Below are 18,000 nucleotides of genomic sequence, written 5' to 3'. Positions count from 1 at the left end.
TGTCTTCATGCTACTGGCAGTGTGTGTCTCCAGCTGTCAGGACACCAGCCTTGTCTGTCTCAGGGCATCTAGATTCTGAACCCCAGTCTTGATTCACTAACTGTTGGAGGAAACAGACCTGTGAATAAGGAATGGCAGCTGTGTGCCGAGCTTGCCGTCTGGGGGCTGGAGGCCACTGTTCGGGGCGTCAGGAAGGGCTGTTGAGTCGGGCTTAGGAAGGGACCAGGTAGATCGGAAGGGATGGAACTTCAGGCAGTAGAACGTGCAGTAGCAAAAGAAATCATCTTCCCTTCGAGGGAATTGTAAGTAGTCCACAGGCCGTAGCGCAGGGCATGTGCAGGGTGTAGGGAGATGAGGCCAGCCAGTGCGGCTGCTTTATCCAAGGCCTGTGTGTCGGGCAGTTATGGGGCACCCGTGCAGGGCTGGAAGCCAGGAAGAAGGGATTCCCTGACTATCTGGGGAAGTGGACTGAAGTGAGAGAGTATGGGGGCCAGAAGACCATAGAAAAACTGAGTAAAAGCCCTTCCCAAAGCTAGAATTGAGTCTGTGGTTGTCCCCTGTGAACTTACTGACGTTTCGGCTCAGCCGTCCAGCAGCGGCTAGCTCAGTGCCAGCCTTGTGCTGACAGCCTTGTCCTTTGACCTTGTCCTTCGAACGTCGGCTGCATTCTGGAGTTCCAGGGATGGGGAGACCCTGTTCATGGTGCTCCCTGACAAAGTGGCGATCGCTGACCTCTTTGCTTCCTCTGTACTCTGGGATCTTAGCACCGCAGGTGCTTTGAGAGGTCCTGTGCGGGGGTCTCTTCCGAGAGCCACTGGTAGGCTAGACACTATAGAGACAGCTCAGGAGGACTCTGGACACTGTGTATGGGAAAGGGTCCTGCCCCGGGCTTCTCGCACCAGCTAGCTCACCAGGCCTAACGTACTTCCTGTTGCTGTAGTGGGGGTCCGGTGACGTGTAACAGCAGATCTAAGTGACCTTCTGCAACAAAATGCCTGTGTTCGTGGCATGGCTGAGCCTGCTGGTAGCACCGAATGTTTTCTCTGCTCCACCTCCAAGGCCGTAGTCTCTCCTCATGCCAAGGATGGGAGATTTGTTAGTGGAGACCCGAGGCTGCCATGAGATTCAGCGGTGCGGTCCCTTGCCCGGGTCTGCTCTTTTTGCTCTAAGTCCGGCTTGCTCGTCTATCCAAGGCAGCTCTGTCTCTCTTGGGGCTGACCTAGGATCCTTTTATCTTCTACCCCACTGGCCTCATAGCATTCTTCTATCCAAAACCAGCCAACCTGAGTGGTGGAATGGGAAGGATTGGCTGTCTCATTGTGTCCTCAGCATAACCCCTTGCCCTCTCCGGACTTGTGAGCAGCGTGTGCTCTTTCTCCTGCCTACAGATGTCACAGTTCATCGTCCAGTGCCTGAACCCTTACCGGAAACCCGACTGCAAAGTGGGAAGGATCACCACAACTGAAGACTTCAAACACCTTGCTCGCAAGGTATCCCCTCTGCCCAGATGATGTTCTGGGCAAACCGTGTACCCTTCATCATAGAAAATGGGTTTTCCTTGCCAGAGGCCGGGGCTGGGGGCCCAGGGAGAGGGAGGGAAGGTTAGGGAAGGGAGGGCACCCTGCTGGAGGGTAGGCCTGGTGGGCTTCTCACAGACTTGCCGAGCTTAGCCTCCCCTTTCTGCTGACCCCAGCCCCAGCTGGCCCCAGCCTGTCTCTTTACTCAACCCCAGTCTTGGTGAGAAGGGCCCCATGGCACCGGGCTGGCCTTATCCCTTGATATCCTTTCCACTCTGGTCTCTCTTCCTGTGTCCTGGACAGCTGACCCACGGCGTGATGAACAAGGAGCTGAAGTACTGTAAGAACCCTGAGGACCTGGAGTGCAATGAGAACGTGAAACACAAAACCAAGGAGTACATTAAGAAGTACATGCAGAAGTTTGGGGCTGTTTACAAACCCAAAGAGGACACTGAATTAGAGTGACTTGTGGGGCCAGGGTGGGAGGACAGGTGAGCAGGTGGGACAGACTGGACAGAAGTAACCCTGCGGGCCCGCTGCCCCCCCCCCCCCCGTCAGGGCTGTGCTACTGGTGACACGTCGCCCTGGGGAATTCAGACCTGCAGATTTCAGCTGAAAGCCACGAAAACGAGCCCCCTCTACAACAAGCGATCCCTGGTCATGAGCTGTTGGGGTGTGGTTGGAGGCCCATCAGAGGCAAGGGCTTAAGGAAGGACCCCGCTAAGATCCTGGCCAGGCCTAGCCCCACTCCCAAACCTGGGTCTCCTCCTTGGCGGTGCTGTCAGCGCACAGACCCATGCGCATCCCCACCCACGACCCCTCACCCTGACGATCTGTATAATATTTTAATGTATATGTGAATATATTGAAAATAATTTGTTTTTTCCTGGTTTCGTTTGTTTTTCATTTTGCTTTTAGCCTCTACATGCTAGATCACAGGAAGACTTTGTAAGGACGGTTTTAAGTTCTCCTGCAAGGTTTAATTTGTTATCATGTAAATATTCCAAAGCAGGCTGCCTTGTGGGTTCGGCCAGCCTTGTGCTATGTTGATAAGATTGATTTACTGCTTAAAATCACTTTACTTTATCCAATTTTTACTGAACTTTTTATGTAAAAAATAAAATCAATTAAAGAACTTGGCATGTGTGTTCCCTAAAAGCTAGTCAGGCATATTTGTAAATAGTGGTGTCACTGGAGAGAGAGAGGAGACATGGTGGCCGTAGTTGTTTGAAGCTCAGAGTTAATCCTTGAGCTTGGAGTTCTCCACAGGTCTCGCTGTGACTGACACTTGTGGCCTTGGGATCTTATGCGTGTGTTCAGGGTGGAGTCAGCTTGTGCTACCTGTATTCCAGAGCAAAAGAAGTGGACCCGAGGGCCTCATTGGCTCTGGCTTCTTCACTTTGGTTCATAGGTCAGGCAGGAGATGGGCACGAGTCTTCCCCTTTATGCCTCCTAGCTGAGGAGAGCTGCATTGACCCTCTTCCCTCCAGAACTTCAGTTCCCCAAGCTCACTGGAATGCTCCTTTGGTGGACAGATTCCCTGCCCTCCCCCACCAGGCACCCTGACACTGGGGTTGGGCACTAGAGGGAGGACCCGTGTAAGGGGGTATAGTGCCCAGGCTGTGATTAAAAAGTGGACACCCGGAGGAGGTGGGGTTCAGTGTCGTCCCCCGCCCCCTCCCCGCCCTCCACTTGAATGGGCCAGTTGCCTGGGCTGCAGGACTGCAGGCTGCAGGCTGGTCTGGAGCCATCTTCGCAAAGATGGGTCCCATCTCTTCCTCTCCAGGGCTGTTTTGCTCCCTGCAGCCACGCCCTTGGGGAAGGGGCTGTGGCCCGCTGAGTCCTGGGCAGGGTGGAGGGCCGTCGGCACTCCCTGCCGGGTGCTGTGCTTGGCACTTGGAGCTCGGGTTGTGCTCACTTGATCCTTACAACCCTGGGGACGGGAGCTGGCACTGTTTGGAGGAGATTCAGGCTCAGAGAGGCTCAGGAACTCCTATCCTCGTTGCTAAAAGAGGAGAAAAACACCTATTTTAAAGTCCTGCTCATTAGGCGTGCTATTTAATAATGTAGCCGAAGTGTTTTCCCAGGCTGCTGCGGCCTTCTCAAAACTATTTAAAGCACATTATCTCAAGTGGGTGGACTCTAATTCAACCCTCTTAACATTCGAGAGCTATTACAGAGAATATCTCCGTTAATGTGCACATGAAAAGGGAGTGGCTCCCTTTTGGGTGGGTTTGTGGTGCAGGGGTGCGGCTCTGGCTGTGCTGCGGCTCTCAACCAAGTCAAACTCATGGTTTGACCCGAGGCTCCAGGTTTCAGATGTTCCAAGGACATTTAGGTGGCCTTCCATTAAAGGGGAGTGACCAGGGAGTTGCAGAGTTTCAGACAGGACACTTTGGAGAGGGATTGTGTTACCTTAGCTCCCTATGGAGTTTTTTCGGAAACGTTCCCCATCCCACAACATCCCTTGACACCTCGAGACTCTGCTCCCCCTTAGTTGTGACGAGGGTTGCCTGCCGACGGAGAAGCTGTCGGGTGCCACTCCGCACCAGCTTGCACATCCAGGGCCGGTCCGGTCCTCAGGAGCCCTGGGACTGACTCCCAGCCCCCCGAGGTGTGAGCTCTCCTCGGGGGGACCGGTCTGATTTCATCCAACTGAACGCCGAGCCCCTCCTGCTTTCCCTTCTGGGTTTCCTGGGTTTTTGCCCAACGGTCATCTTCACCTGCCCTTCCTTAAGGACGAGATTTCCAGGGTTAAGCAGTCCTGGCGAAGGGTTTCTGAGGAGCAGCAGTCTGATGCTGGGCACTCACAGAGCAGCCGCTCCCCGTCACGGCTCAGCAGAACAGGATGAAGCCCAGGCCTCCCCGGACCCCCACTGAACCCCACGACTCCCGAGCTCGGGTAGCTGTGTTGCTTCAGTGCTCTGACCCTCGTGGATGCCAGAACGGTGGCCGCTGTTCCTAGGCAGGGGCCCATCTGCTGCAGCACCCCTTCTGAAGGCGGTAACCGACCTGCCTGCTTCTTCCGGGTGGGCAGACACGTGGGGTGCAGGCCCCTCGGGCGGGGGCTTTGACCTGCAGGCCCTCGGCTTGTGTGAAAATCACAGAAGCAGCTATGGAATCATGTTTGGAACTTGCGTGAGTCTTCTAAGAGGAGAGTCTTTCTCCCTTTTTTCTCATCTAGAGGTGACCTGCGGCCCAGGGCGTCTGCCTCCAGCCTCCCCTTGGCCAGTCACAGCAGAAGTCACAAAAATGGTCTCCAGCCCAAGGCCTCTTGGTACCAATCTGAGAACGTGAGGGGTTGGGGGGTGGGGGGGCTCCTGAACACGCCATCCCAGTTACTGTTCTCCAGCGAGGGAAGCTGAAGTTCAGAAAGCTAAACCAGCTCGCTCCCGCGCGCAGCCAGGGCACGGCAGGTGCAGGACGTGAACGCCAGCCGGTGCCTCCGGAGCGAGCACGTCTTCTACAGGGACACACTGCCACTCACGCGCTCCTCCCACATCCCAGGGACCCTCTTCTTTTTCTGGGCCTCCGCCTCACAGCCACCAACTGTCCCACAGGCCCAAGGAGTCAGAGGTGGCACAGTAGTCCAAAGTTGCCTTTAATAGGAAATACAAAAGTAGAAAAACCAGCTGAGACTAAATAAGGGGAGATGGAGTGGGGAGGATGAGGGCAGGGCCACTCCTCCCTGCCAAGTCCCCCCATGTCCTGGTCCCTGTCCTGGAGGAAGGTAGGACAAGGGGAGGTGAGTGGTGGCCGGGTCTTCTCTGTTCCCTCCTACCCGAGCAGGCTGAGGCCATCAAAGCCAGGAAGCTCGAGGAAGGAAAAGCATATGTGGAATTGGGGGGGGAAGCACCAAAGCAGGTTCCCTGAGAGGCCAGGCTGTGGTGGGATCACTCACACCACAGAGCAGCCCTCAGCTGGGGAGCTCAGAAGCCGGACCACATCTTCACGGCCCATGGCAGCCAGGGCGTCCTCCAGCACCCTGAGGGTGGCCCCGCTGCCTTCTTTGACGGCCCAGTCCCTCAGTAGGGTGTGGACTGGCACCTGGCCCTGGGCCATGATCTCCACAGCATCAGCGTGGTAGCCCAGGCGGCCGGCCAGGCCCTGCCAGCCCTTGTCAGGTTCACCGGACACTTCCAAGAGCCGTTCCACTTCCTCTTGCTGCTGCCGAGGGAGATGAAGGTAGAGCCGGCAGCCAAGTTCAGGATGTGGCCCTGGGGTGGGAGACATGAGGGTCAGCTGGGCTGGGCGGTATGGCTGAGAGGGTCTGAAAGTCTGTAGTTTGGGGAAGGAGGCTCACCCTGGCTCCCGGGCAGCTGGGGATTGTCCAGGAAGACAACGCTGTCCCCATGCCTCTGGTCCCTGTCGAGGGCCCCCAGCTCTGCAGTCCGAGCTTTGGCCAGCTGCTGTCTTTGTTTATGTGAGCGCCAGCTGTAGGGAGCAGGGGGGACCCGCCAACCTGTTCCAGCCTTCACTGAGACAGAGAGGGAGCTGGCCGGGAGTCCAGATGGGGAAGGGTGCGCCACATGGCAGTGCCCGCAGTACCTACCACTTGAAGGCCACGTAGGCGAGCAGACCAAGGACCACCGTGGCCAGGAGGGCACAGTAGACGGGGATAATGCTGCCTGAGGCCCCTGGAGGCTCAGGGGGGAATGGGGAGGAGGTATTGGGGGCCAGAGCTCCCCCTACCCATACCCCTTCCCTGTCCCTGTCCTGCACCCTCTGGGTCTTATCTGTAGAGAAAAGGACAAACAGGATCAAGAGCACGAAAACAAGGCCAGGGCCCCAAGTAGCGGTCACTTAGACTTTGCTGCCAGAAAGGTTTGAACCAAGAGTCCCCACTTCACAGAATCAAAAATTCGTATCACAGCATCAAGATTGGCTCATTATCCCACCCTCGTCTCCAACAGCCTCCTCTCTGCTCACCACTGTTAGACACCTAGCCCTTCCCGGGGGGTTCTCCTCCCAGGTGTCCAGACATCTGCTCTTGCTGTTCAACCTCCAACTGGCAGGTATCGCCTACTCTGGGAAGGCTTCCTTGATCTCTCCCAGTCTCTCCCTTTTCTGGCTCCTGCTGTGCCTCCTCTGTCTATGGCAGCATCACAGTGTGTGTCCTGTCTCTCCCACCATGTTTGGACCGTGAGAGCAAACTGATACATGTTGGTCCCCACGGGGGCTTCTGCACAGGAGACCTTGTAAAGTTTTGCAAAATAAAGCTGAGCTAGAAGGCAAAAGAATGCTGCTGCTTCCTTCTGCCTGGAAACCAGTTATCTCCACGATCCAGAGCAGGCAGGGCCTAGGGTACAGAGACTCTAAAGCTTGTGACTGGACTTGTGTGGGACCTAGCCACCTACCCAGTGCCCCAAATCTGGATCAAAAGACACTTACCCACATGGATCATGCCTTCCCTGTGGCTGGAGTTGTGAAGCATGGCTCTGCCGGCCAGCAGGGCTCCCAGGGACTGCATCTCCTGGAGAAGGGGTCGGAGTGTCATGCCAACACTCAGGCAAGGGAGCTGGGAGATGTCTTCTCTGAGTCCAAAATCCGCTATGTGTAGTGAGATGGGGGAAATTCTTCAGGCCAGATGCAGGGAGTCCCTTGGTGTTGGTGTCGTCTGTCTCCCTCTCCTGGCTCACTCCATCCTGATTGACTCTAGGGCTGGTTACCCACCCCGCCTCCCCAACCTCCCCATTCACCAACCTGGACCAGTTCCCTCCTCTGTCAGATGGGGTGGGGTAGACAGAGCTAGTCCCCACAGGCCAAAGCTGGAGGAGCCAGGGTGCAGCTCAGGATGGAGGAGAGCAGCTTGGAAACCTTAGCAAACCCCTGGTCTGAGTCCAGGGATGACGCGGGAAGACCACAGAGACTCTCATCCCCACCTCAATCAGAGCCAGGCTGGAGACTTGTTGGCAGGGTTGGGGGGGGGCTCCCCCAGACTTCACAGCATGAGCCAGCGGAACCCAAGTCTCCAAGGCAGGGCTTCCTGTGACTATGGCCCCACTCCTGCCTCCAGAGTCAGGATCCAGCCCTCACCTCCTGCCCAGAAACTGGACAGGAAGTTTCCTTGGTGGCCCAGAGGCTCCCTGGTCCCTTCTCACCTGGGAATTCAGATGGCCTGGAAGCAAGAAATCTAAAGGACAGGACTACTTAGTCCCAGGACCCACCTGGACCTACAGGGCTGATCCTGCTGGAATCTGCTTCCTAAGGCCTGGATAAGAGAAGCCCCATCTGGGCTGAGAATGGATCTTGCCCAGAAAGGCACTGAAAAGAAACCTGGGGGCAGGCCCTCCACCTCCCCAACATCCACCACCACATCCGGCTGGGTCTCCAAACTCACTTCCCTGCCCAGTCAGCAAGTAGGTTTGGGACAGAGACTGCAGTGGTCCTTGCCACTAGTGAGGGTTACACATTTGTAGCACTTACCACATAAGGGGCCCTTTCCTGGATCCTGGATGGCAGGTGGGCCTGTGACCAGCGCGCCTAGCCACGCCAGGCCTCTGTCTGCCCGACCCACCCTGAGCTGCGGGGCTGGAGCCCCCACCCCCACTCCCGCCTACATACACACACTCGTCTCCGGGCCACAAAATATGTCCACGCGTGCCAACACGGACGCCCGCACCACGATGGCCTACACCCGCAGAATCGCGGGCCTCGAGGTGGGGGACAGAAAAGCAACCCCCAGCTCTCGGTCGGGGGTAAGACCCCGAGCTCTATTCCCAACCCCCTCCTGACCTGCGGCAGCCGCCCCTCGTGTCTCCCAGGATCCACTCAGGCTGGCGAGACCCGCGCCTCTGCGCCGCCAGGCTCCCGTGGGCCAGCCGGGAAGGCTGCGTGCTGTCCCTGGGGAGGCCAGCTCCGGCGAGGCGCGGAGCTGGGCGGGGCGGGCGGTCCCGGGAGCCAGCCCGAGCGCCCACGGAGGAGGAGCCTAGGCCGGAGCTCGGGGGCGCGCGGGGGGCGGGGCGGGGGGCGCGGCCGCCCGCGGCCCCACCCTGCGCAGGGGCGCGCACACGTGCGGAGGTGTCGCGAGGGAGCGCTGGGGCCGAGAACGAGCCGCCGGGGAGGATCCGCGGGGACGAGGGCGGCGCGGCTGGGGAAACTGAGGCCACGAGGAGGGAGCGAGTCGCTCGGGAGGGCTTCTGGGTCGGGGGAAGGCGAGCCCAGGCCGGGGGCCTGGGCAGGCGGAGACGCCGTGCGCACGCAGACTCAGAGGCGAAGCAGCTACAAAAGTAGGCCAGGTTTATTGCCGAGAGCGGGAGCGCGGGGGGCCGCTTTTAGAGATTAAGGCCACAGCCCGGCCCCTGCTCCACCGGGACGCGGGGTTTGGGAGCCTGGGCTCCCTCCCCACACTGTGCAAAAAATGCTGTGCGGCCGCGGAGGCCAGTGCCACACTCCGGGCGGCCCCTCTGCCGGCGAGGGGCGGGACTTCCTGGAGTGAACCGCCCACCAATCCCTGAGCTGGGCGGGGGTGGGGTCCCGCCCACCCCCGGAGCCGGGCCGAGGGCCGCGGCGTGGTCTCCTCCTCCGGATTCCCGCCGACTCCTGGGCGGGGCCTCCACGGGCGGAGGCTTCTGGGGGCGGAGCCTGCGCGGTGGGGCGGGGCGGCTGTCAGCGCGCCTCTCCTGGGTTGTACTCCGTCTCCCCCGAGGACACCTGTGAGATGCGCCTGGAGGGCCGCCACAGCTTCCGCGCGAACTGGCTGCTGCGCGCCTGGGGGTGGGGTGGGGGGGATGTAGGATTGGGGAGAGGTGGGCCGGGACCGTCGCTCCCCACCCCGATCGAGGCCCGCCCTACCCTTATCCTCACCTCAGAGGGCTGTCCCGCTCCCACCACGATAAGCTTGCCGTCCTCAAGGCCCACGAGCACGTGGCTGCACTCCTTGGTCACAGCCACGCTGCGGATAGGCACCCTCATGGGTAGGGGAGGAGCAGCCGGGAGCAGCCTGCAGAGAGGGAGGGATCTGAGCTCTCAGCTGCAAGGGAGCTTTGTGTCTTCTTTCTCCCGTGTTCCCCACCCCTTCGCCACCGTACCCTCTCTCTCTGCATTTGAGGGATGGCTTAGCTGAAACCCTAAGACATAAAGGGACCTCCCACAGGTGTGTGGCTAAGGGAGGCCCAGGGCAAGATCAACCCACTGGAGGACAAGGGACAGGCCCTGAAGAATGTGCCCATGGACATATAAAGGTCATGGGTAGGCCCACTGTGGTGGAGGCAGAGAGATGGAGGGGGGCCTGGGAGGCTAACACCTTCTAGTATCCTCTGCCAGTGACTACCACCCTGCAGGTCCATGAATTCCAACAAAGCGGAACTCACTTGTTCAGGTGAAGGATGTGCAGGGCGCACTGGGCTGTGCCCAGCAGAACAAAGTCCTCTGTCACTGCCAGGGCTGTGGGCTGCTCGACCAGGGGCAATGAAGCCCGTAACTTCCCATTCACGGAGTACAGGTGCAAGGAGTAGGTGACCTGGAAAAAGCAAGATGTGTCCGCAAGGACAGAATCCCAACTACCCTGTTCTTGGCCGAGCACCCCTTTTCCATACCTGAGCCCCTACACGCTCCCACGCTGAGCTCTGTACCACAATCTGGCCCTCAGACCCCAGCACCAGATGGGACACAGGTCCAGGTAACATGGCCCCTGGGGGCCGCAGCGCTGCCACAAATTGGCCACGACGTACGGTGTGGATGATCACAATTCCATCCTGCAGGAAGACAGCTTAGGGTGCGGAGCATAGGTCTCTAATCTCTGGGGGCACTGCCTAACAAACTCAGCCTCCCCTGGGCGCAGGCACACACACACACCTCAGATCCAGAAACAGCCATGTCGAGTTCGGTACTGATGGCCACACAGCTCACGGCAGCCTCATGCCCGTAGAGGACCTGCACGGGCTTTGATGCCAGTCCCACCGAGAAACCACCCTGTGGGGAGCCAGGGCCAGCTCAGGACTGGGGATACCTCACTGCCCTGGCCCGAGAAGGCTGAGGCTCCGGAAAGTGACCGCCTTGTGCAGAGCCAGAGCGCTGGAGGGTTGTGGAGCCCCAGCCTTGTTCACGGTGGCAGAGAGAAGGGCAGGACTGCCAGTCAGCTGAGGGGTGGATGGGGGCTGCAGGTGTAGACTACGGGAGGGCCCCTGAGGCTGCCCACCAGCCCACCTCCTGCAGGAGCCGCCACACCATGCATGTGGTATCCCGGGAGCCCGAGATGAGGTAGATGCCACAGGTGTCCAGTGCGAGGCAGGTCACTACATCTGCATGGGGAGGGGAGGGGGCAAGCGGAATGCAGCGGTCACCTCCTGCCTGGCCGACCAGCCTGCCCTGCATCCCCCGCCCCAGCTCCGGGGCTGTGCGTACCCAGGTGGCAGTGGAGCTGCTTCAGCAGCTTGCCCCTCGGTAGCGCGGTCACTCGCAGGCTGCCGTCCCAGTGGCCACCACTGAACAGCAGCTTTCCATCGGGGGCCACTGCCAGAGCTTGCCCATTCACACCACGGTCTGGCACCCACGGACCGCTCAGCAATCGTTGCATCCTGACCCAGTGCGGGGGGGGGGGGGGGGGGGGGGACAGGGCAGGTGAGGCCAGGCTGACATAGAAGACCCGGGCCCTCAGAGACCTCAGCTGGTCCCCGACTGGGTGGGGCACCAGCTCGGGGGTACGGGGCATTGAGAGCCCACCCTTGCCCACTTCCCTCTGTCCTACTTGGGGTTGCCTATGGTGGCGTCTTTGCTGAAGCTGAAGTAGTTGTTTATGTTCCGGTCATAGGGCAGCCAGCTGTGGATGCCCAGCAGCCCACTGGCGCTCACGGTCACCTGGGGGCCAGAGGGGGCAGAGGTGGGGCAGTGGAGGGCGGAGTCGGAGCAGGAGTGGAGCTGAGCTGGGGGCTGCAAGGTGCACTTACCAACAGGTCTGAGGAGCCCTGGATGGTGAAGGAGTGGGACTGCCGGTGGGGGACTAGGGCCAGCACCAGGGGCACGCCATCACTGATGACCTGCAGAGCAGAGCACAGAGCTGGCTCTGCCTCAGTGCTCAGCCGGAAACCCCACTCTCCTGCCTGCCACCTGGGGCACCATTCTTTCCTCTCCTCTCATCCCTAGTGCTCACAGACTAGGGGGTCACAGAGGCAGAGGTCCCTCTGCGACACAGTCGGGAGAGCTCAGTGGGCCTTCAGGAGGATATCTCCAAAGGTGAGGGAGTGACAAGCTGGGATGGACAAGACAGCTCTCTCAGTCTCGACCTTGGTCCTCCCAGCCTCTGACTTCACGTCCCCCAGCCTGCTGGCAGGAGGGGACGGGAAACTAAAAAGGTCAGGTCTGGGGGGGCCTTCTCATGGAGGGATTCCATCTCAGAGGATTGTGAGGGAAATGATTCACGGCCAGACGGCCTTCCTTCTGGTCTCCCTAAGGTTTTCAGAGATGGTTAGGGGCTCAACGACTTGTCCCGGCCGCGGCAAAGAAGGCGCCCCCATCCCTGCTCCCCTATCCCTCTCCCGTTACCTCTTTTTCAAAGATGGCTAACATCAGTGACCTTGATTTAGGTTTTCCATCTACCCCCAAGAGGTTGGTAAGGGACAGTGGTGTTAAACCCATTGCACAGAGCAGGACGATAAAGCTATAAAGCTCTGCCTCCCCTCACCTCCGCAAAGAAGGCCTTGAGCTGGTCCAGGTGCTGGAAGATGCTAGGTGAGTTAGTGTCCAGACGTGCAAGGCGCTGGGCTGCTTCCTCAGCGGAGAGCCGAGCTGGATGTGGCTCCTATGGACGAGTGACTGGTCAGCACCGCGGCATGGGCATCCCTGACCACGATCCTTTGAGCTGGCCTCACCTTTAGCAGCTGACAAGGAGTCTGCCCAAAATTACTGATGATGCCCTCCAGAGCCTTCCGTTCCCGCTCATCCACCACGTGGTCCAGGTCCACGGCCCCTGGGTAAGGCAGGCAGAGTGGTCAGGACCTGCGCTGTGCCCTCCGCACTCAGCCCCCACGCAGCTGTGCCCTGGCCAGGGCGCCACCCACCCTCATAGGTGCAGTAATAGAAGACGTTGAGGGCCTCCTCTGCGGCTGGTCCCCGCTGCTTGTAGCCAAAGATGAGGTCGATCCACTCATGCAGGTGGGCAGACACGTACTCGGACTCCTGGGGGCGGGGAGGCACCAGTTAGTCCATGGACGGCTGATACCCCACTCCCCCTGGCACCCCTCAACCCTGGCTGTCCGCCTGTCCCCTGTCCATGTTCATCTCCTCACCAGGGCCTGGCGGTGCTGCTGGATGAAGTCCTCGGGGGAGCTGGCCCACGGTGGCAGCACCACGTCGCCCACCTTCTCGTTGGTCAGCTGGAGGCAGCCCAGGTCGAACCCTGGCCCGGAGGACGGGGTCAGCGGTCTCGCTGTGCCCTCTCCACCCACTTCCCTGGCCAGGCCTGGCCTGTGCGCTCCGCCCCTGGGGCCTCCCCGCGCCCCACGCCAGCTCCTACCGTTCTGGTTCTCCAGGAAGTCGGGGAAGTAGAAGAACTCTGGAATAAGCTCCTTCACATCGGCAGGGCTCTCCAGGCGGGCCTGCCAGGCTGCTGCCACTGAGTGGAACTGCCGGTCGGAGCAGTCAAAGCTGGGGGAGGGGCACAGGCCAGAGTGAGGTGGGGACAACTGGGACAAGGAGGGAGAGCTGTAGATGGGGGCAGGAAGGGAGACGAAGGGCCCCGGACACCCGGAGGACCTGCCTCTTTCCCTCATCCGCGGCAATCCACCCTCACCCCGTCATCTGCCAGGCAGCCCCGGGCCTCACCGGCCACTCTGCAGCTGGACGTGCAGGGAGGTGAAGGGTTCCACACGGATGAGGTAGTGCATCACGCCTGCGGCGTTGGAATAGTGGGTGCCGTAGTGGAACTTGTCAATGGTGCCCGCTGGGTCCTCGAAGCTCTCGTACCTGCAGCCACATTTGGGGTGGGGGGCGGGGGAGTCAGCAGAAGCCCTGCCCTCGCCCATCCCAGCCCCCAAGCCCAGCCTTGCCCACTCGCTCACTTCTCCCTCACGAGCTGGGCATGCTTGGGGTTCACCACACCGATGGGCTTGGACAGGTCCCGGAAGACAGCTGGGTTGCTGAGGTCCAAAGTTGGAGACACGTAGTCCTGCAGGACCCAGGGGAACTGGCCACCCACCCAGGGAAGGAGCTGTGTGAGGGTCCTGATGGCCTCCCTGCCCAGTCTGCCCAGCCCTCACCCTCAGGAAGATGGGCAGAGCCCACAGGCAGCGGGGGAGGGGGCGCGTTACCACTTGGAGGGACCACAGGGAAGCAGGCCAGAACAGGTTTCCCTTCAGGGGTAGAGGGGGTAAGGCTCGGGGAGGGGGTGGATAGGGCTCAGGGAGGGGGTGGGTAGGGGCAGGGAACAGAGGCAGGTGTCAGACAGCACCCACCCCCTACCCGGGCCTGGCTCAGGGCTGGCCCACCACCAGCACCCACACCAGGCTGAACCAGGGCCGGCAGAGCAAAGGGGCAGGAGTGGAGGAAAGGATTAGACTCTTACCACAGGATACTGGGACAGGTCGTTGTAGGTTCGCCCTGCAATGGTGTTGAGTTGCATCAAGTACTCGAAGTTGGAGATCTCACGCTGGACCCATTTCTAGGGGGCAGGGGCAGGCCAGAGGTGAGTCCACTGGGCTATCCATCCCTCCTGCCAACCACAGGGCCTTGCCCCCCCCCCACTCGAGGCCTCTTACCTGGGTGAGGCCCGAGGCACGCAGCATCTCCTGGGGGGAGCGGCTGCTTAGGTAGCCTTGGCTCGGGGGTCGGAGGCGCAGGAGCAACGAGTACGCCTGGTTCCGTACCTGGGTGTGGAGTGGGATGGGGCAGGGCTGGGGCCTGGGGGCCTGGCAAGGTGATGAGGCTATGGTCCCGCCCACCTTGCACGGGAAGTTGAGGAAGTAGTTCGCTTGATCAATGAAGAAGAGTTCGAGTGCTGAGCGGCGCAGGTTGAAACGCCGCAGGTGGACCTCACGCAGCTGGGCGAGCGGGCGCCGGAAGTCGTGGCCAATGCCTATGCCAAGGGACACCAGGGGCAGCAGTCACTCACCCTGGCCCCAACAGACCCCATCCACCCCCTGCCATCCTTCTCAGCAGCCCTAGGAGGACGCACCCTCCTCTGTTTCCACACGCTCAGCACTGCCGTCATAGAAGTACACGTGCTGGGTAGTGATCTCCAGCAGCCCTGGGATCACGGCCACCACTGTGACCAGCTGGCACTCCGCGGAAAGCACCAGCTTCTCATGCTGCTCGTCCAGTTCCGCCGCCTGCATCCTGGGGGCCGGCACTCACTTCAGGCTCTAGGCTCCGGGACCCCCTTCCAGATAAGCCCAAGGACCACACTCTCCTAGCGCCATCAAGTCATGGGGTACAGATTCTTGTGCTTCCCACAGGAAAGGGAGGAACCGTCCAAGGTCCAGTGCCCACCAACCCTGGTCCCCACCCCAAACCTGGGCTTCTATCCCTGGCTTCCCCTATTCAGCGCCTGCCCACTCCCTTGGGCCCCCACACAGGGCGGGTCTGTGTGTCTCAGCCCTGCCCTGGGGTGCCTCATCACTAGCTGCCCATTCAGCTAGACAGCTCTCCCCAACTGCCCACCTGACTCTGGACAGTCCCTGCAGGGTGTTCACCCCATAACTGAAGACGAAGTGGCTCAGGAGTCAGTCCCATGGGAGGCATGTGCACAGTGGAGTAGACCCCTGCGCCCCGCTCCCAGTCCTGGCTCTCCCAGCCGCACTCACGCTTTCTCCAGCGCAGCCAGCTCATCTTCGCCCAGCTGGTCTTCCTGCAGCTCCTCGGGGAGGGCACTGACTTTGGCCTCCTTGGTCACCGCTAGAGGCAGCGAGGCCTCCTCCGTCGGGGTCAGGGGGGCCTCACCTGCAGTGGGCCCAGGGGTGCTCAGCCAGAGCTGGGCAGGGCAAGGCCTAGGAGCTTGGGCAGATACTGCTCTGGACACCCTCTCTCACCCAGGTTGTCGCGCAGAGCGCTCGCTTCCAGATGAGGGTTGAAGTGATGGTTGGGCACTAGCTTCAGACGCATGCGCGAGTATGTCTCGGCACTGGACAGCTTCCAGCGTGGAACAGGCGGGTCCCTGAGGATACGTCCGGGATGGTGGTCATGGGTGGGCATGTGCATCCGCCAAAGTCCCCATTCCTCGCCTGTCTCATCCCAAACGCAGTGGGATGGCCCAGGGCCCTCCGGCCCTCCCAAGTCCCGCCCCCACGAGCCTCTGCCCCCATCCCCGCCCACCTCAGGGCCCGAGCCCCGCCCACCTCAGGGCCCAGGCCCCACAGGGGCTGGAGAGCTGCCGCCACAGGGCCCCCCAGTGCAGCAGAGCCGTGGAGTGTTGCGCGGCCTGCTGCTTCAGTGCCGCTGCATAGCGCAGCCCTTCCACGCGTCCCCGCCTCTGCGCAGGTTCCAGCACCAGGTCCTGCGGGGTGAGGGCGGGGTGGAGGAATGGGTTAGTCCTGCAGCGGGCTTCTCCTCCCACCAGACGTCCTCTGGGCGCAGGAGTGGAGCAGCTCCCCACCCTGGCCCCAGGCTGCACACCTGGAAAGCCTGCCGGCTGTGTGCCTTCTCCCGCTGGCGCCGCTGTCCACTACTCATGAGCATGTCATAGCAGGCGTTCCAGAAGCCCGACATGAGATCGTGGCTCTTCGCGTAAGTGTCCATATCGAACTGCGACATGGTGGGCTGCACCTGGAGGACCGGGTAGGGACAGGAGATCAGCGCTCCACGCAGCTCCCCCCACCATTTCTCCTCCCACGCCCCCTCCTCCAGGCACCTGCTTGTCGATGAAGTGGCGCCATTCAGGTGTGACACAGAAGGCCTGGAAGTCCTCGAAGAAGGTGGGGCTGCCGTTGGTCGGTGGCAAGGAAGGTAGTCCCCACTGGAGGCCCAGCAGCCCGTAGGCCCGGTCCAGCAGCGTGCGCACCAGGGGCACCAGCCATGAGCAGCGTTCCGTGGCTGCGGCCGCTGCACCTGGGGGCTCCGTGTCCTCGGTGGTCGTTTTTGACGGGGAGGTGTTCAGCGCCCGCGCCAGTGCCGCCTCCAGCTTGGAGAGCACATAGCAGGCCTCCTCCCGCCGCATGGGCACCGCCGCGGTCTGCAGCAGCCAGTGCAGCTTCACGTAGGCCTGGGCGTGCAGCTGGGGGGGGCGAAAGGGGGTGTGGGTGGCCCCAGCCGCTCCCCAGGCTCCCCACACCTGCCGCTGCCACACCCCAGCTGGCCCTGGGCTCACCTGCGGGTCCTCCAGCAGGATGTAGCCAAGCACTAGGCGCAGGCCAATCTGGGCCATCTCTCGGAGATCCGCCGTGCCATTGGCCAGGTGCGGCCAGGCCCCCAGGCGGTCCAGCAGACTGCACACGCCCTCGAAGAGCTGCAGCAGGCGTATTCCAGGCCACCATCAGCAGAGCGGGCCAGCAGCCCGTGGGGAAGGAGGAAGGTAAGGTTTAGGCTGGGCTCCAGGTGGGGTTTGCCCACACAGACCGCATTCTGAGGCACCCGCACGCTCGTCCACCTCCGGACCAGAGGCCCACGGGCTCACGTATGGCTCACAGGCCTCCGAGCTACCGCACCTTCTCACTCCACAGCTCCTGGTTCCCGTGGCCCTCTGCGCACAGGAAGTCCTGCAGCAGGCGTAGCAGCCAGAGCGCCTGCTGGGTGAGGCTGGCCAGGACCCCAACGGGGGCCTCCTTGATGTCGGTCAGGGCTGACTCCAGCATCATCTCCAGAAGGCTGGGGATGGATGACGGACGTGGGCGTCTGTCTGACTGCCTTCACACGAGGGCTTCCCGGAGGCCCCTCACCCTCCCGAGTGGCCTCCTCACCTGCGCTTGATGCAGTCGGGCGGCCGCACGAGCGTGGCTGAGGCCCCCAGCTGGGTGAGCACCGAGAAGACCTGGCCGCGCTCCCGCCACGCAGCCTCGTCGCTGCCTTCCACGCCACGCCACGTCACCGAGAATAGCACATTGGTGAGCAGGTTGCACAGTTCCTCCTCAGAGGTTTGCTGGGGGCACAGGTCAGGGGTGTGGGCCGGGGAGGAAGGGAATTGCTGACTCTCCCACTAGCCTGGCTGAGCACCCCTTGCCTGAGCACCACTCCCTGGTGTCCCTACCAGGAGGGACAGCCTTCAGACAACAAACAGGCTGGGGCCTGGAAGAATGGTGGAGGGGACTTAGCTGCTGCCTGAATCCCAGGGAGGACCCTGGGGTCTCAGTGATTCCTCAGGGGAGAGAAGGTGTGGTTCACAAAATTACCCCATAGTTCTCACGGGCCCCAGAACTGTCCTGGAATCCTCTAGAAGAACGCCACAGTATAAGCAGAAACCCATCCCCAAATCCAGAAACACAAGGCAGATCCCTTAGAGCGATGCTGCTCATGGGCTCTGTGAAGTCTCTGCCCTGCAGGCTCTCTTGGGGACTCCCCAAAGCCTGGCTGGTTTCCCCACTCGGGCTTGGCATCATTTATCCTGTTCTGGGACCCCAAC

At 61.0% G+C, this 18,000-nt stretch overlaps 3 protein-coding genes across 4 annotated transcripts in view; 1 reads left to right on the top strand and 2 right to left on the bottom strand.

Moving 5' to 3' along the window:
• Positions 1 to 2,652, top strand: part of LOC111144347 (SET domain containing 2) — a 127,311-nt gene extending 124,659 nt beyond the window's left edge. For both annotated transcript variants that reach the window (XR_002640386.1, XM_022498607.1), the window contains 2 exons: positions 1,389 to 1,490; positions 1,821 to 2,652. Coding sequence is in view for 1 of the 2 variants with exons in the window: in XM_022498607.1 (XP_022354315.1) it covers positions 1,389 to 1,490; positions 1,821 to 1,982 (264 nt within the window). In the remaining variant the exon portion in view is untranslated. The remainder of the gene's footprint in view (positions 1 to 1,388; positions 1,491 to 1,820) is intronic.
• A 2,449-nt stretch (positions 2,653 to 5,101) lies between these two features.
• Positions 5,102 to 8,674, bottom strand: LOC111144264 (death domain-containing membrane protein NRADD-like). Its single transcript, XM_022498489.1, has 4 exons — positions 6,909 to 8,674; positions 6,070 to 6,253; positions 5,821 to 5,951; positions 5,102 to 5,734 (listed from the first exon to the last, which is right to left on the bottom strand). Exons 1-4 carry the CDS (start codon positions 7,012 to 7,014, stop codon positions 5,415 to 5,417), a joined length of 741 nt encoding a protein of 246 aa, XP_022354197.1. The 5' UTR covers positions 7,015 to 8,674; the 3' UTR covers positions 5,102 to 5,414.
• A 65-nt stretch (positions 8,675 to 8,739) lies between these two features.
• The window catches only part of LOC111144263 (neurobeachin like 2), a 28,610-nt gene continuing 19,349 nt past the window's right edge, over positions 8,740 to 18,000 (bottom strand). The window contains 27 exon segments of the mRNA XM_022498488.1: positions 8,740 to 9,227; positions 9,324 to 9,459; positions 9,830 to 9,978; positions 10,055 to 10,213; positions 10,314 to 10,430; positions 10,665 to 10,759; positions 10,863 to 11,035; positions 11,206 to 11,315; positions 11,405 to 11,494; positions 12,139 to 12,255; positions 12,326 to 12,423; positions 12,515 to 12,632; positions 12,743 to 12,852; positions 12,970 to 13,100; positions 13,278 to 13,418; positions 13,514 to 13,638; positions 14,017 to 14,112; positions 14,210 to 14,526; positions 14,626 to 14,786; positions 15,254 to 15,389; positions 15,479 to 15,603; positions 15,785 to 15,942; positions 16,062 to 16,211; positions 16,297 to 16,659; positions 16,753 to 16,890; positions 17,090 to 17,249; positions 17,342 to 17,520. Coding sequence (XP_022354196.1) covers positions 9,126 to 9,227; positions 9,324 to 9,459; positions 9,830 to 9,978; positions 10,055 to 10,213; positions 10,314 to 10,430; positions 10,665 to 10,759; positions 10,863 to 11,035; positions 11,206 to 11,315; positions 11,405 to 11,494; positions 12,139 to 12,255; positions 12,326 to 12,423; positions 12,515 to 12,632; positions 12,743 to 12,852; positions 12,970 to 13,100; positions 13,278 to 13,418; positions 13,514 to 13,638; positions 14,017 to 14,112; positions 14,210 to 14,526; positions 14,626 to 14,786; positions 15,254 to 15,389; positions 15,479 to 15,603; positions 15,785 to 15,942; positions 16,062 to 16,211; positions 16,297 to 16,659; positions 16,753 to 16,890; positions 17,090 to 17,249; positions 17,342 to 17,520 — 3,954 coding nt within the window. The 3' untranslated portion in view covers positions 8,740 to 9,125.

This window comes from Enhydra lutris, unplaced genomic scaffold, assembly GCF_002288905.1.
Source record: "Enhydra lutris kenyoni isolate GAN:26980312 unplaced genomic scaffold, ASM228890v2 scaffoldscaffold10, whole genome shotgun sequence".
Taxonomy (NCBI): Eukaryota; Metazoa; Chordata; class Mammalia; order Carnivora; family Mustelidae; genus Enhydra; species Enhydra lutris.
The sequence above is the reverse complement of the archived record's forward strand: the minus strand, read 5'-3'. Positions and strand labels throughout refer to the sequence as shown.